This window comes from Lynx canadensis, chromosome D1 (genome assembly GCF_007474595.2).
Source record: "Lynx canadensis isolate LIC74 chromosome D1, mLynCan4.pri.v2, whole genome shotgun sequence".
Taxonomy (NCBI): domain Eukaryota; kingdom Metazoa; phylum Chordata; class Mammalia; order Carnivora; family Felidae; genus Lynx; species Lynx canadensis.
The window spans coordinates 77930104-77946796 of record NC_044312.2 but is presented as its reverse complement, the minus strand read 5'-3'; the positions used below and the strand labels follow the sequence as shown (position 1 = coordinate 77946796).

The window sequence follows — 16693 nt, the reverse complement described above, 5'->3', positions numbered from 1 at the left end:
TGTAGATTTTTTCAGTATAAACCACTCTCTCTTTTGGTATGAATTAAGTTGTATCAGTCAAAATCCCAAGGAAAAATCCCTTCTTTTTTGCAGACAAAAGGTCTAAAGTACCCCACCTCTCTCCCCACCCTCAGTCATGCTCAAACCTCTATAATCTTGCAGGAGCTCACACTGCCAAAGGGCTAGGTAGGGAGAAAAAGTTCTAAATACTGCTTTCTCCTATAGACAATCACAAGTCGTTTGTTTAAGTCGTTACCAAGTTTCGGTTTTGTCTTTTGCAAAGAAAAGAGCAGAATCATTCATATGGATTCGGGAATCTGTACACACACACACACACACACACACACACACACACAAATGCAGTATGTTTTTCCTACCACCAAAATCTAAGGATCCCTTGGGCTTGCTAAAGACTTCTCCTTCTAATTCTTGGATTTCTGTCCTGGATTTGGGGCATTATAGATTGTAGGCACTCACTGAGAGAGCAGATGGCTCAGCTTACTGCTGAAAGTGAACTTTGTGGTGAAGCACAAGGTATCAGGCAGAGATGTTAAATTTCAGTGTAAAGATAGACTGAGGTCATACATTCCTGCACACCTGAGTTTTAGTCCCAAACTCTTGGTGATCTTGTGATCCCTGATTCTCTGTTTCCTTTCCTGGTCTCTAAATGAGAAGATTGGATTAGATGACCCTTATTCCGCTTTACTATGGGCTCTTTCTGTTAGCCAAAGTCCACTGTTCAATCTCTTAATTCAAATAAAGAGCTTTTTTTTTTCCTTAGCAAAAGTCAGGCTAGAAACCCAGGAAATACCTGAAAAGACAGTGTTGCACCAGAATCAGACACTATTTAAATAAAGGATAGGCGTAGGGGGAAATAAATTGTAACTATCAACAGAGAAGTCTACCCTCAAACTTAAATGGATTTCTCTAAGTGTATTTATAATGCCTGACTAGAATTCAAAGACTGAATGCGCTGAATTACTAGCACTGTCTATACCATTGGCCGAAAAGCTCTTTTAAGAGAGTCCTTCAAATGAGATGTAAGGCATTTTCAGTGAACAATAATTTTAGCTGTAAATAATGTGTATGGAAAAATAATTTTAAAGGTGCTTAAGACAGATTTAAACACGAGTAATACTGAATGGCCATAAGACATTATTTATTCTTTCATTTTCTTCTGAAGTCAGGACGTTATTAATAATAGATGGTAACAGCCAACAATTACCGCGGGCCAGGCACTTCTAAGAACATTACACGGATTCTCTTACTTAGCGGTCATGATACTCATATCAGGTAAGTAGTTTGATTAATCCCCTTTTACAGAAATATAAGCTGAAGCTCAGAGTTGTTGAATAATGTTTTATGTCATTCAGTTATTAAATAGTACATTCAGGAGTCTAAACCCACATGGTTTGTGCTTAGAACCTGTATCTTAACCACTATACCATACCGCCTTTAAAAATTTTTTTAATCCCAAACACTTTTATTCAACAAGTGTCTGTCATGGGCCAGGCACTCTTGAAATGCCAGGGATATAGCAGGAAGAACTACATGGACACAACAGCCTGCTGTCATGGAGCTTACATTTTAATGGAGAAAACAGATAAGTAAAATACCTGTATGACCGCTGGCAATAAGTGCTCTGTAAAGAACCAAATCAGCATTGGAAGATCAAGAGGACAGGAGCAGGAGAGAGAAAATTTTTAAATAGGTTTAAATAATATTGCCCCTAGACAGAAAGGATAGCCTTTGTGAAGACAATATCGGCCATGAAAAACATAAGGTTGACCAAATATTCTTTGGTAAATCTGGCCATCTTTGGTTATGTCTTTGGTCAAAATTCTGTTGTGTCTCCTGTTAAGTACTTGACTAGGTTCCTCACCAGTCCATATGCAAGATAAAAAATAATCCTTAGCAATTCCACATTTGTAATTATCCGGATTACTGCAAGACCATGTCTTGGACTGTTTAAAGGTAAAATGAATTTGTCCCCGATGCATTTTTATCCGTGTAGTAAGTATGTTCTCATCTAAAAACACCACAGATTTTGTAAGGATTCCTCCTTGGCTTCCTCACCCCAAAGCCCTCCATGGAGGTGACTAAATTTTCATGCCCACAATGTGCAATAGCCCTTTAAGACAAAGACAAAGGAAAACATGATGCAAGAGTCCTTTCTCTCCCCTTGACTCCCCTGGCTTTGTCTCTCAATGAGGAGGAAAACAGGAATACTTGAAATTTGACCAGAAAGGGACCAAGTATCTGTATTCTGACCAAGGGTGTTGCTGCTTTTGTTTAAAGCACAAAATGGAGAGGCAAAATCACTGCTCTGGGTTTTTCATTGAGAAATTTGCCAGGGGGCGTAGCCAGGAGCTCTTCTCTCTAGAGGAGCAGTCTCCACACACCTCAGTTCCTCTACTCTAGTCCTGCCCATGACTGTGATGACAAACACTTTCCAAAGGGAGCTTCTTTTATACCTAGACAGACAGGACTCTATCCCCATACCCACCCCCCAAGGGAAATCTTGTTCTACTATTAGATGATCTATAGGGAGAGGCTTATGTGAATGGGCACACCATATCTGTAGGTGGAAAACTGGTCTTGCTGGGTTGTTTTTACTGTTTTTGAAAAGGTAACATCATAGGAAATGTACATCTTTCAAACCAATTATAAAAGTCTTTCAGATTTTATGTTTAAAAAAAATTTTCCAAAATAAAATTCCATGTCCATAGGACTACGTGGACATTTACCAACATATTAACAATAGGGTCTCGGTGTGATTAAATTATTTATGATTTTTATTACATTTTATTTTTTATATATTTTTATTACCTATTATACAGTAGTTTTCTCATCAGAAAAGAAAATGTTATATATCTTTTAGACCTGTTTTCACAGAAAATTTCCACTGTATTTGTAATGTTTTGTTATATTTTTTAAATGAAGCAAATATGTCAAAATCCTAAGGTCTGATAAGGAAGTTACTCTATATTTTCCATATGTTTGTAGTATTTTACAATAAATTTTAACTTAGTTTTCTCAGTCTTGGAGGACATAAGACATTGAAAATATTAAGTTTCTCTTCCTTGAATATCCATTTCAGATCCAAATAGGACTTCCAAAGTTCACAATTGTTTCCTTTAAGGAAAATCTATCAGTCAATTAGAACCTGAGTTAGCATTAGTCTTTAATAAACATAACACAAATGATAGCAATGAGCTTGTTGTTTTGTTTTTTGGTTTTTTGTTTTGTTTTGTTTTGTTAACCAGAAAAACCTGTTTACTGACCTCCCAGTGTTACAAGGAGGGAAAGCTGGGGCATCCCTGGTGTTTTTTCCTGGCAGGAAAATGTTAGCATTTTAACAATTGGCAAGCTGAAGGTTTTGACTCTAAAAAAAACTTAAAGGCACAGTCATAATATAGTTTCACTTCACATTACATTGAGTTTGCTGTATCATTTGTGTGTGTGTGTGTGTGTGTGTGTGTGAGAATTTTCGGTTGTTTTCCCCCTGAAGTGAAAATACTTATATATGTATGTTTGAATTATCTTTCTGGGAAGTTTATATTGTTTTAAAAAAAAATTTAGGGGGAAAAAAAAGATTCAAGACATTATACATTAGGGATATGAAAGCCAAAAATGTAACACGCTCATTACTACATTACCAGTACTATTTAATGACATATTTTCTTCAATTTGATTTATCTCATCCATAGAATTGGGTTTTGTAAATAGTTAATGATTTTAATTTTACACTGATCCCTTTTTTAAAAGACTGGTTTGTCTCCTGTTGGGTCTGAGTACTAACCATCGTGGTGCCAAGGTAAAGATGATATTCAAAAGGTACTATTCCTAATCTTTTGCCCTCTTCTTTTGACATTTTGAAAAAATGGTCAAAAATTCTGGTCCAAGGATTGTTAAACCTAAAATAAATTTCCAAGAATTCTTCCCTAGGCTCTGGAGCAGACTGAAAAGTCTTGGGCAGGAAGTCACAGCTGGTGAATGGAATTAGAGGTGACAAAAGCCACTAGAAGAGGCGTCGGAGATTTTACTGAGAAATGAGGAGGGACCAGTTTACAAAAGCAAAGAAGAGATCAAGACTGGAGAGGTGCCCCGTTCAAGATTTCTTCCCCAGAAAATCTGAGTTTGGAGGGGAGGGAGAAAGGTGAAGTCATAGATTCGAGGTCTGAAGAAAGACCGGAAGTCTTTACTTGGAGTCTTCACGAAGCGATACCTGAAAACGTGAGTGCTTGCGTTGTCAGTTTTCCAATTCAGACTTAGGGAGCACTTGGTTTTATTCATCTTAATATACACAAGGAAGCAAATAAAGCTGCCTTTCACCCTCCAGTGGCCAGGCTGTGCTCCTTGGTATCCCAAACCTTATCAGTCCTTATGCCCCATATTTTGGGGTGTCTCTGCAGCTGACCCCGACGGCATTCGCAGAGCTGGCGCTGGGAGCTCGACTGCAGCCACCGCTGCATTGCTGGAGCCCGCGGGACTCAGCTGAGCGCCCTCCCCACCCCCGCCCCTATTCGCTGGAGCTCATTAACAGGTGGAATCGCACCCCCGGCGCCTGAAATCCCGCCTGCCTCCATAGAAACAAATCCTTCAGACCCAGAGCACCATCTGGGCGGGCTCGGTGGCCCGGCGTTCGATGCGCCCTGCCGGGAGGTCAGCACCACAGGGAGCCGGGGCACCCGAGGGACGCCCTGCCGAGAGCGCAGCACGTGACGCCCCCCAACACACTCGCCTTTGTGCACCCAGCCGCTCAGTCCCGGCCCGGCCACACCCCGCCTGGCCTCAGCTCTTACCAGGCCTTAAGGCACGTAGACCATTTGGCGAAAAGCTGGCTCAGCCAGGGCAGAGAGAAAGCGGCAACTAGGGCCCTGCCTGGCGATCCCAAATCCTCTCGGGTGCCTAATTCTGGAACGAGGCACGAACAGTTCCAGCCCGGAGAGATGGGGTGCCAGCGGACCAGAAGACCTCGCCCAAGAGTTCCAATCCCCGCGGGGCTGTGGTCCCTGCCCCCAGCCTCTGATGCCCCTTGTGAGGGTACCAGCCCCATTACCCCCCGCCCTGGGGACGCGTTACCTGTTGGCTGCCAGCCGAGACGCGATGTAGCCGCCCGGAATCTGGGTGATGATGTAGCCCCAAAAGAAGGAACCGTGGATCATCCCCACGGTTTCTGGGTCCCAGTTGAATTTGGCCTTCTATGGGGGGTACAGGGGAAACGGGGTGGAGGGAAAGAGGAGAGTCAGTGTTTGGGCTGCAGACTCACGCTCAGGAGCCCTCAATCCCCGGGGTGCTCCCTGCATTCTGGGGTTGGAGGTGGCTGAATTTTCGTTTTCTAACAAAATTGAATCTATACCTTCTTATAGAGAAGAAATGTTTCTTTTAACTGAAAAACTGTGTTCGTTTGAAATGTATTGCAGTTAATGGCGAAGCTGGACGCCCTGGCTTTGCTCCCCAACTACTGTCAGCCAGATCTGATCACCTCGATGAATGAGGAGTCCTCCGGGCTCCAGTTTTGAAAATTAGAACTCCCCAGGAAGAGATTCCATTTGCTGGCTGGGGACAGAGACCCCTGACCGGGGTCCGTTTAGCCGATGCCAGCCAGTACTAAAGCAGTAGTGGGGTCTCTTCCAGAATGAAATCCAACCAGGGAAATTCTGAGGAAGGAAGGTGGGGAATTTGGGATGGAAGGTGAGGAGGTCGGAGGAGCTAGAGGAAAGGATCCTCCAGGCAAAATGGGGATGGGCGTAGGTGGGCAAGATTTGGAGTAGCCTGGGGAATGGGTGGGGGTGGTCAATGGAGAGGAGGATTTCCTCAGGGGTGGTCAGAAAAGCTGGAGAGGGGTGTGTGTGAAGGTCAAGGCCTAACTCCGCCCTCCCCAGCCTGGGTGAACCTTTAAGTATCAGCATCAGAAAGGCGGAGGAGGGCTTATGCCTCCTGAAGAACTGAGGACCCTTTTCGTCTCTTTGAGTAGTATTTTGAAACTAAATCTGCTTTGCAGGGTCTCTGGGAGTACCCGGGGACCAGCGGCGCTCACAGCTTCGCATCCACAGTGAGTTCCCGAATTTCTCTCCCCCCCTACCCCGGCTCTGCCTTGTTAATGGTCGCTCAGATCCCTGAACTGGACGTCTAGACCCACAGGTTTCAGTGACTTTGACATTGACCTTCCTCTCCCTACCCATCACCCCAACACACCCTTCAGGAGATTATCAGACTGTATGACCGGTGACCTCAAGGCACTGCTGAGCTTGGCTTTTCTCTCCACCAGTTAAGTGGACAACTCCTAAAGGCCCTTCGGTGGAAACTGCCCATGTGCTCACAGTTGATCTGATTTCGGTTTTGTTTCATTTTTATTATTAAGACTGTTTGGCAGGAATTGGAGGAAATCAGGGAGACATTATCACTGATATGCTGCCTTACTCCTTCCTCTGAGTGAAAGAAAAATATTTCGATTTAAATTTAGCGTACATTAGTAAGCACTAACTTCTGGTATGGAGTCACTCTTGACAAGAAGCTAGTGAGCTACATGCTATTTTCCACTTTGCAGGTGAGAAAAGGAAGGGCCAGAGAGAGGAAGCGAAAAGGGAGGCCTTAATGGCTATCGCGGTCTATTCCTATTCTAGAAGCGCTAGCAGGGGGCTGGCGAGCATTCAGGCCTTCCTCTTTCAGGGGGGAAATGGAGCTCAAACAGGTGAGGCGGCTTTGCGAACCCACACGGCCGGCGGCTGCCCACCTCCTTGATGACCTTGCCCCCTCGGTGGATTGTGCTGTTGTTGACCATGTCCACGATGGCCACGCCCAGGTTGCAGCGGATGCCGAAGGAGATGCAGAAGCCCAGGCCGCTCATGATGGCGATGATGTAGCGGCGCGGCAGGCCGAAGCAGGTGCAATCGCACAGTGGAGCCTTTTTCTCGGGCACCTCCAGGGGCTTCCCATCCTCCGTCAGCTCGATGGTCTCCCCAGTGTCTTGTTTCTTCTCCAGCACCCTGCGTGGCAGAGCGGGGGAAAGGCAAGGACGCGGCGGGTTAGGCACCCCGACGCCGACCCATCCCAGTTCCCAGGACCCGTCAGGGCTGGGGGCGGGGAGGGGCGCTGCCTCGCTCGACTCCTTCGGGAGTTAGGGTGCTAGGGCGCCACCAGGCTTCGGGACCTCCCCGGCTCTCCAGCCTCCTGCTAGCCCCCCTCCCTGCCGCAGCATCTCTTCAACTTTAATGCCGTGTGGCCCGTGGCACCCAGCCCGCATTCCCTCGGGATCCACCCCGCAGCGGGTTGGATTAACAGACACAGGCAATTGGGGCCTAACTTTCTCCGAGGGTCTGTGGTTTGGGAGGGAGTGGGTTACTGGAGCGGCGCCTCGTCAGCAACCGTGTAGACTTCTCCCACCTGCAGTGCTTTACCCCCGGCGACGGTCGGTTTTATCCAGCCACTAGCTTCCCGAGGGCCGGTGCTCCGCAGGCCAGCCCAGCTCAGACCTGCACCCGCGCTACCCCTTCCTTCCCAGCTAAGTTGAACCTTCTGGGTTAAAGACACGCGATCCTGCCTCTTAGCTGAGCGCGGGGACCCCCAGGGACTAAGGCCGCTCCTGACCGGCGCCCACGCGGAGAAGGTCTTGTGAGCGCTCTCTGAGAGTGTCACGCACGCATTCTATTGCCCATTCCTCCAGTCCCAGGGTGCCTGTTCACCGTTTACTCTCCCGTTACACATCTTACTTTCTTCTCCTTGTCACTCGAGTTTGAAACAAAGGCCTCCGCAGCATATGGCCGACACCTAAGCTTCCTACTGCCAGAACATGAATAATTAATTATTCACAATCTTGCGTCATTACTATCTCGGTTACAAACACCGAAAAATGCCTTGGGCACATTTCCAAAGACGTAAAATGCGACTTCCAGATACACAGACGTGCCCCAAATCAACTCTGGTAAGATGTCCCACACCACAGTAGATCTCAAATTTTTGCTTTGTTTTGTGTTTTTTAATCTTCATAGTATTTCACAAGATGTCACCCTTAAAATTCAGTTCCTTTTAGGTTTTCGTCCTTGAGGGGAGGAGGAAGGGAGAAGGGGAACGGGGAGTGATGGAATGGTTTTGCTAAAAGCTGAGGGTGTTATGCTAGTCCACGACATATCTGTGAAATGTCTATTAAAAAGAGAGAGAGAGAATGAATGTGAACAGTACAATTACTGTGGACTCTTGGGATGGATACTTTCGATATTTAAACAAAGAGCCTCTCCGTTTACAGCTTGCAGATGTTTTTCAATCCACTGTATAGTTCATTTTTCTGTGTGCCCTTTTAAGTGATATATTCACACACAATTATTTTCATACATGGGAGTAAAGCAAATGAAATTTTAAGATCAATTCCAAGAATGCACAGGTTGGGAGCTGACTGCCAAACAATTTGAGGCTACCAGAAAAAAAAAAAAAAAAAATGTCAGACTTCCAAATTTTACAAAATACCACCTGGGGAATAAGTCATAAAGGTTTTTGCAGCTATGTTAATTCGTATTTTTAAAGTTCAATCCCAAAGTCAGAACACATGGCAATTTATTCTGGGAGAAAAAATTCAACTAATGTGATTTCTTTCTTTCTTTCTTTCTTTCTTTCTTTCTTTCTTTTCTTTTCTTTTCTTTTCGATTTTTTTTGTTTACATTGGCTCCTAGGCTGTTATATGCAAAGTTGGACTAGGCACCTGAACTCCCCACCTGATGGCAATTGAGCTGGGAAAGAAGAGCTTTTTTCCAGGGCAGCTGCGGGACTGCAGGGCCCTTGCGGTATCTATTGCCGCATAGGTGCATGATGGGGTGCCTACATGAAGCCCACCAGATCCAAAGAGATTTGGAAAATCAGGAAGTGCATTGGTCATTTTGTGTACATTTTCTCTACACTTCTAAGGGCTTCATTTTCCCAAATGTGAAAATTAGCGCTCTCTTGGAATCGTTTATCCTTCTGTTTCTGCCCTCTCTTATTGATTTTGCTCATATTATTAAGGAAAGTGTACTCATATAATATTCTTAAAATAATTTAAAGTTGCAAAATTTTCAGCATAATTAGTACATTGACTACAGGGACGATAAAAAATTAAATCATTGCCAGTACTTTCAAAGTCATTATGCTTTTTCTTATAAACACTGACATTTGCCATGCAAGACATAGACTTCTCAGAAAAGTCAAATAATTAAAGCACATATATATTGTTTTGGATTTGGGTAGAGGAAATGCTTCAGCTATTAATTATTGATACATTTTGATTCTTCCTCCTTCAGCACAGAAGGAAGATTCCACTGGGAGATTATCTACTTGAGTTGTTTTAAAGCTGAGGTCTAAATTTCTTTCTGCCATTACTCTTTGGAATTTCTTGGTTGATTTCTTTGAGGGTTGTATTTTCTAAATTCATGTGTCTGCATTAAAGGAATTTGTTGTCACTATGAGCACCAAAAGAAAGATTCTTTGAACAGGTGCTGGTCATTTCTCAATTGTAAAGAGGGTAAATCCCGGGTAGGAAAGGATGAGAATCTGCAGGTACCAAAACAAAAACCACACACACACACACACACACACACACAGCACACAGGTTCATTTAGTGCAACATTCCTGAATTAATAAGCAGGTTTCCAGAGCAGCCCCGCTTGAGCAATAGCAGCAACCAACAAAAAAAGACTTTCCGATCATATTACAACCTCTCAAAGCAAGCAGAGTTTACGGAAATAGCCCTGCAGATTTTTTCATGCTGAGCCCCAGGCAAATATGGGTTTGCCCAGGCAAATATGGGTTTCTCTTACCTGTAGATCTGGCCAAGGGATTTTCCAGCAAAATTCTTTAGCCCCTCTTTTCCTGGGGTCAAAATCCTTTGTTTTACCGACTCCATTCTTGCAAAGACTGGTGTTGGCTCTTGCCAGATTTGTATAGTGATCGCTATGAAAGGCGAGAGTTGCGCATATTGTCTTAATCGCTTAAGGTAGTTGTGGGCTTTTTCTTCTCAGCAGAACGGTATTGGTGTGCCTTCAGCAAGAGTGTGAGTGAGAGAGGGGAGGGAGTGAGAAAGAGAATACAACAGAATAGCTGCATGCAACCCACGGGTTTCCTAATAGGAGAGTTGGTAGACACAATCAGAAAGTCTCATTGGAAGGGGAGGATCCGGTGGCAAAGGGCGCACGCAGTGCCATGGTATTTGGGCGGGTGCAGATGAGTCCTTGTCCTGGAAGTCAGTCCACTGAAAAACAATGCAAATTCCCGATTTTGAAAACCTTATTGCTGCCAAATCTTCTGGCTTTTAAATGAAAGGCGGAAATACCACAGAACCTTTGTGTAAAAGCAAAGTCAGAAGAATAGTATTTTTTTTTAATGGTGTCTTTGCTGTAGGGAGCAGAGCACTTCCAAACTCATGGGAGCATCTGAGGTCTCAGGTGAGCAATGCTGATGTTAGTTTTTCCTCCTTGCCTATGATCTCCTCCTATCACGCCGGCGCAACTCTGCTCTGCGGTAGTGTCGAATTAAGATGGAGAAAGCTTGCTGCTCTTTGAGGACGTGAGTAAATAACAGATACACAGTTCTGATTTGGGCAGCGTCAGGGAAGATTTTTTCAGCGCGGCTGACAGCGCTCCTCAGGGCGCGTCTCGGCAGAATTGTTCAGCACCACGGACAGAGTAAGTTTCCGGAAAAGGGAAAGCTGCTTTTGGCTGGCCAGGTTGCCAACTTTCTTGGGGAGCTGGGTGGTCGCCCTGACCAAAGACCATTCTGGGGATCTTCAGGAATGGATGCTATGGAAACCAAGTGGAAATATGTCATCATCTCCAGAGTTTGCAGGGAGAATGGTGCATTTGACTCTTCAAGGGAGGAAGACTTAATTAAAAATTGACAAGTTACTTCTAGTTTCCTACGTTTTGCCCAGCACACTACCGCCAGCTCTGACAATGTTGCAGGGAAGGAAGAGTACATGTTTCATTTATGTTTGTGGAATTCTGGGGCATTTGGGCTCCCTTGGATATAAAACATATGCACACAGAATGCATAATTACATTGTTCATGTGTTTTGTTTTAATTCCTGATAAGAAGGAAGGAAGGAAGGAAGGAAGGAAGGAAGGAAGGAAGGAAGGAAAAGAGAAAGAAAAACAGAAAGAAAAGAAAGGAAAGAAAAAGAGAGGAGGAAAGCAGAAAGGGAAGGAGGAGGGGAGAGAAAGAAAGAAAAGACAAGCTGCAACCTCATTGCCCTTGGTTAAATAAAATATAGACAGTTTAATATAAATTCCTTGGAATTTTTTGATTCTTTGCTTAACTAATTTGCAGCACACGATGGAAATATCAATATACTGACAAAATTTGTGGCTGTATCTTGTGCTTGTGAACAAATTATCATTAATATTTTCATGATTTATTTGAAATTGCTTACATTTCTTTAAAATGTGATTTTTTTTCCTTGTACCATCTTCCCCTAAAACAGAATTATAGAGAGACATTCATGTAAGACATTTGTTTTCACATACATAGGTACAGCATCAATGAATCTATTTCATTAAGCAAAGCCAAAAAGCTATGCTAGCTTAATGTTAATTATTAATGCATTTAACATGAATCACAAACCTCTTAGATGCAATTCAGCCAAGTGATTACAAAACCGATTGCCCTTGAGTCACATTGCCAAGGTCAAAATCCTTGGATTTTATTTAGGCCAACAGGGGGAGTAGATTTTTCTTAGGGATTTTGGGACCAAATCTCAAAAGTATGGATCTAAATAGAGAATCATGTAAGAACGTTCCCTGAATAGGACAAATTATACTATGGATGTGTATACACTGAATGGATAGCCAAAAAAAAAAAAAAAAAAAAGATTATCAAAAGTAGCTAAAACCATCTGTCATTATTAAATTTGATAGTTGTCATATTATATTTCATTATGAATTATAATGATGAAAAGAATATTAGAGGCATCTTTCTCTCATTTTTATAAACATGTATTAAAATATATATCCCTATAAAACAGTGGACCAGATTTTTCTTAAACTCCAGAATGCCTCAAGATAGTATCTATCCCCAAAGATGATCAAGTATAAGAAGGGGGGAAAACCCCACTAATCTACCTCCTTCCAAATAAAAGATTCAAGTTAATTAGGACCTTACTCATCTAGGGTGCTTTTCAAAATATGTATGTTTTTCAAATCTTTAGTGAACAAGTTCAATAGACCAAATTCATTTTGGGATATCCATGATTTTGAAATTCTGGGAAGTGATGCAAAAAATAGAAGTTAAATAAATATCTGTGAAGCTAGGAAGGGGATATAAAACTGATTCTCCTCAGCACTCCTGCTTACATTTCACCTCAAATAACTAGAGATCTAAACCACCAATAAACTTAATTGCTAACTCTGCACTATAGATTATCGGTGGGGCACCAAGCAATATAAATCCAACATGAAAACATTGTTTCTAGAGTAAAATAATTACATTGACCTTATTGAAATTAATGTCATCTGGCTCCTCCATTCTCTTGATAACAGGGCAAGTACTTGAATCAGAATTATTGCTAATATTGATTTATTCATTCTAAAAATACTCATTTAGTGCCAAGAATTGTACTAGATTCTGAGAATATTCCCAGAAAGATCTCACAAGCTATGGGAAATAGACACATAAATACAATTACAAATAATTATGGATGAAATTGGACAAGAAGATGACCCAGCCTGGGAATGAAAGTATATGGAAGAGAAACCAGGAAATGATGTTTCCTTGTCTGTCTTAATACTTTAAGAGAAACTTAGCTCCAAGAAGGTGATGGTGGCCTAGTGGAATTGGGTGAGGAGGGGTGGTGATACTTGGAGAGCATCCCAGCCAGAGGGGACATCTTGAGCAAAGTCATAAACAAGGGAAAAATATTGTATGTGGAAAATTACAAGAATTGTTACTAGGCCACCTGAGACCAAAGAATGCCATGTAGGCTTTTCTTGAATTAATAGCTCCCAATATAAGAGACAAATATTCAGGCACTATTTACATATCTAATAGATTCTCTTCATGTGTGATCCCCAAATTCAAACATTGAACATGTACTTTTGTGACCTTAAGATCACCAGATTTCTCTTTATGCAAAAATAGTAGTAGTTACACATATGGTATTAATTTAGTCATATGGAAAAGACTTCCTTTTTGTGGACACCTCCCTTACCTCCTTACTCCCTTACCTCTCTTACCTCTTCCATCTTCTTCCAGCCAATTTTAACAGTGCTTTAAATGGAATTATTAGACAATTCTTCTTATAGAAGAATTGTCCCCTCTACCCAAGCACTCTTAAAAATAAAAGCTTTCGGGGTGCCTGGGTGGCTCAGTCGGTTAAGCATCCAACTCTTGGTTTTTGGCTCAGGTCATGATCTCACAGTTCCTGAGTTTGAGCCCCACATTGTGTTCTGTGCTGACAGTACACAGCTTGCTTGGGATTCTCTCTCTCTCTCCTTCTTTCTGATCCTACCTCCCCCTCAAAATATATAAGCTATGAAATATTATTAAAAATAAAAGTTTTCTTTGAATTTATTTAATGTGTGTAGCATATTACAAATTATGAATGACTTTGATTTACATGATCTCATTTATTCCTTGTATTCTTCAGACTAATTTTATTCCCATTTATTGAGAAGAAAAATTAGATTTAATGAATTGCCTGAAGACATGCAAACAGTGATGAAGAAGGAGCATGAGTTAGTGTAGTTTCTCGCAATTTAAGAAAACACAGATTCTGATTCAATAGGTCTAAAGTGGAGCCCAAGATTCAGCAGTTTTAACAAGTTTTCAAGACTACTTCCTCATAAATCACACTTTGACTATTGACAGTGTAGAGTATGAAAGGTGAAATGTGCTGACCTGGGTTTGGGTCTTGATTCTGTGGATTATCATCCTTGTAACTTTTTTTTTAATGTTTATTTTTGAGAGAGAGAAAGAGAGAGAGAGGGAGAGAGAGAGAGAGAGAGAGAAAGCGAATGCACAAGCAGGGGAGGGGCAGACACACACACACACACACACACACACACACGCACACAAACACACAATCTAAAGCAGGCTCCAGGCTCTGAGCACAGAGCCCGAAGTGGGGCGCCAACTCACAAACCACGAGATCATGACCTGAGCTGAAGTCAAACACTTAACCGACTGAGCCAGCCAGGTGCCCCTCATCCTTATAATTTTTAATCAATCATTTAATTCAATAAATTTTGGTTCCTTAATTGTGTAAATGAAGGATTATAGTAAGTGGTTTCTATTATACCTTCTACTTGTAAAATTTTATGACTTTTTGTTAATTTATTCATTGATGTAAAGCCACAATTCCCTTGTTTATTCCACCATAAGATTGTTCTATTGTATTTGAGCTAAATGGTTAATAATGAAAAGAGAAAAATGCCAATACTATAGAAAACCCTACTTCTTTCTGAAAGTTGTATCTTCTTACATATTGAAAGAAGAATAAATTTATTGCTTGTTTTACTATGACTGGTTATTGAGTTTTATATGCAATTGTTTAAATAATTGTCTTTATAGTATTCTTTAAAATTTATAGAAGATATTACCCAATAACAATGTGATAGGTTTGCATTTGTTTATATCCTTGTGAGGAAATACATTTGAGAGATCCTTTAAATGCCTTGCAAATGTTGCCCTCTGGTGGAAGGATATACAATTATTTTAGAAGCAATTGTCCTTAATTATGTCATTAAAACTACTGTTTCCTTTCTTTCTCTCAATCTCTTTTTCTCTCAATTCTCTCTCTCTCCCTCTCTTTTCAGTACTTGTTAAATTAATATCTACAACTAAAAATATGAAGTCACTTTTGTGCCCAATATACTTGCAATTGCCTGAGCAAGTATACATGTCTTTAGAAATAAGTTGATTATGTAAGAAGAATCAGTTAACCAAAGAGTTATTATAAGGAAATTTAACTCTATTAAGATTTATATATGGTATGGTAATCACACAGGGGGTAAATGAGTTAAAATTCTAATCCCTAGAATTAATTGTGATAATCTTATAAATATTTTGGAATAGTAATATAAGTTTGATAAGTTTCCTTCCCCATTACCAAAAAAATATATTTTAGAGGCATCATATTTAATACTATTCGTAAATTTTGCTAGAGCACTTTCAAGACAATTTTATTTCAAAAAATTCTTCAAGGTGTCTAATTCTGAGGCTATTTTAAATACAACATTTTGTATTTATTTTTTTACAAATACTCATTTAACAGATAATTTGCATGTCTGGTGGGCTAGGCCCTTTTCTGCAATATGTAACCCAATGAAGTAAGTATTATGGTTTTTATAATAGACATAGGGAGTATATATGAAGAAAAAAGGTGCTTTGAAAAGCTTTTTTCTTTTTTTTTTTTTACAGTATCACTTATTATTTGACTTGAATTCCTAAATCAACATTCATTCTAATAATTACACACATCTTTCAGGTTGAGGCTATACAAATAAGCTCTAGGATTCATCTGTGACTTGTTTCTTATCAAGGCTTCTTAAGTGGACAGTGTTTTGTTCAGCTTTATTTGACTTTACTTTGCAGTGTTAGCCTCAAAGATATTTCCAAGAAATTATGATTATACAATTTCTTGAGTGCCAGAGATAGAAGATATAATTTAGTTTGTCTTATCCACATCTGTGTACATAACCCAATATGTTGCACTGCTATATTTAGTGGCCTAGTATAAAACATCTTTTGATTTCCCTGTGATCTGTTTGATTAAAAAACTAGAAGCTGTAAGTTTTAAATAAAACAACTTGTAATCTTAAATATAGATTTTAACTACCAAAAATGTATGTGTATAATCATTGATGCAATGTGTTCTTCTTTTTGTGTGCATTTTACCCTGTATAATCTACCATTAGAAAGATTTATACATCTTTTCCAGTCCTTTCTTTCTGTACTCAGAGAAAACAATTCTTATTCACTACACATCATTATGTCTTAGGGAAATCCAAGCTTAAAGTAATTGGAGACCAAGTACTGTTAGTCTAATGCCCCAAAAGTATTTCTAATTTTGAATCCCATACTCTAGATCTAGAGTAATGTGATAAATTATAGAAGGGTTTTTAACTCTCTTTAAACTCTCAAAAATATTTTCTTAAAGTAAAAGTGTGATTGTATAAAGGAATATTGGGAGAAATTAGGACAGAAAAGAAATGCAACTTGTAAAGAGAATAAAGGAAATAAGCACTTCAATATAAAGAAGACCAAGGCAGAGATCACCATGACTCAAGATATTTTACAGATAAAGAGATTAAGAGATGAGTGAGATGTAACATTCTTAGAGTCTGATGAAATCTTACCTAATTGAAATGTCTTTCTCTCTCTTTGGATCCTATAGGGATCATCAGCCTAGGTTACTGATTCCCTCCCTTTGAATACCATATGTTTGTCATTCTAGATTGTGGAATATTATCTTCCTTCAAGGAAAGCATCTAACATTATTGATATCTTCCACGTGGCTTCAAACATCTAGATATTTTGTTTTTAAATTATTCATGTTTTCTAAGTGACTTAAGCTAGCAGAGGCAGAAGGTAGGGGAATTTCACTTCTAGGATATGTAGAGTGACATTTTCCAAAATAAGGATATGAGTACATAGTTTTTAATAGGACAGAATATTTAAAATACAGAATATTTCAGTGTTGTAAGCATACCCTATCACAAGTTTGGAGAAGTAA

The 16693-nt window shown here is 40.6% G+C and overlaps 1 protein-coding gene across 1 annotated transcript in view; it reads right to left on the bottom strand.

Moving 5' to 3' along the window:
* The window catches only part of SLC17A6 (solute carrier family 17 member 6), a 40113-nt gene extending 29870 nt beyond the window's left edge, over window positions 1-10243 (bottom strand). Inside the window, exons 1-3 of the mRNA XM_030332354.1 lie at window positions 9789-10243; window positions 6740-6992; window positions 5086-5204 (exon numbers count right to left, since the gene is read on the bottom strand). Coding sequence (XP_030188214.1) covers window positions 5086-5204; window positions 6740-6992; window positions 9789-9874 — 458 coding nt within the window. The 5' untranslated portion in view covers window positions 9875-10243. The remainder of the gene's footprint in view (window positions 1-5085; window positions 5205-6739; window positions 6993-9788) is intronic.
* Between the last annotated feature and the right edge of the window lie 6450 nt (window positions 10244-16693).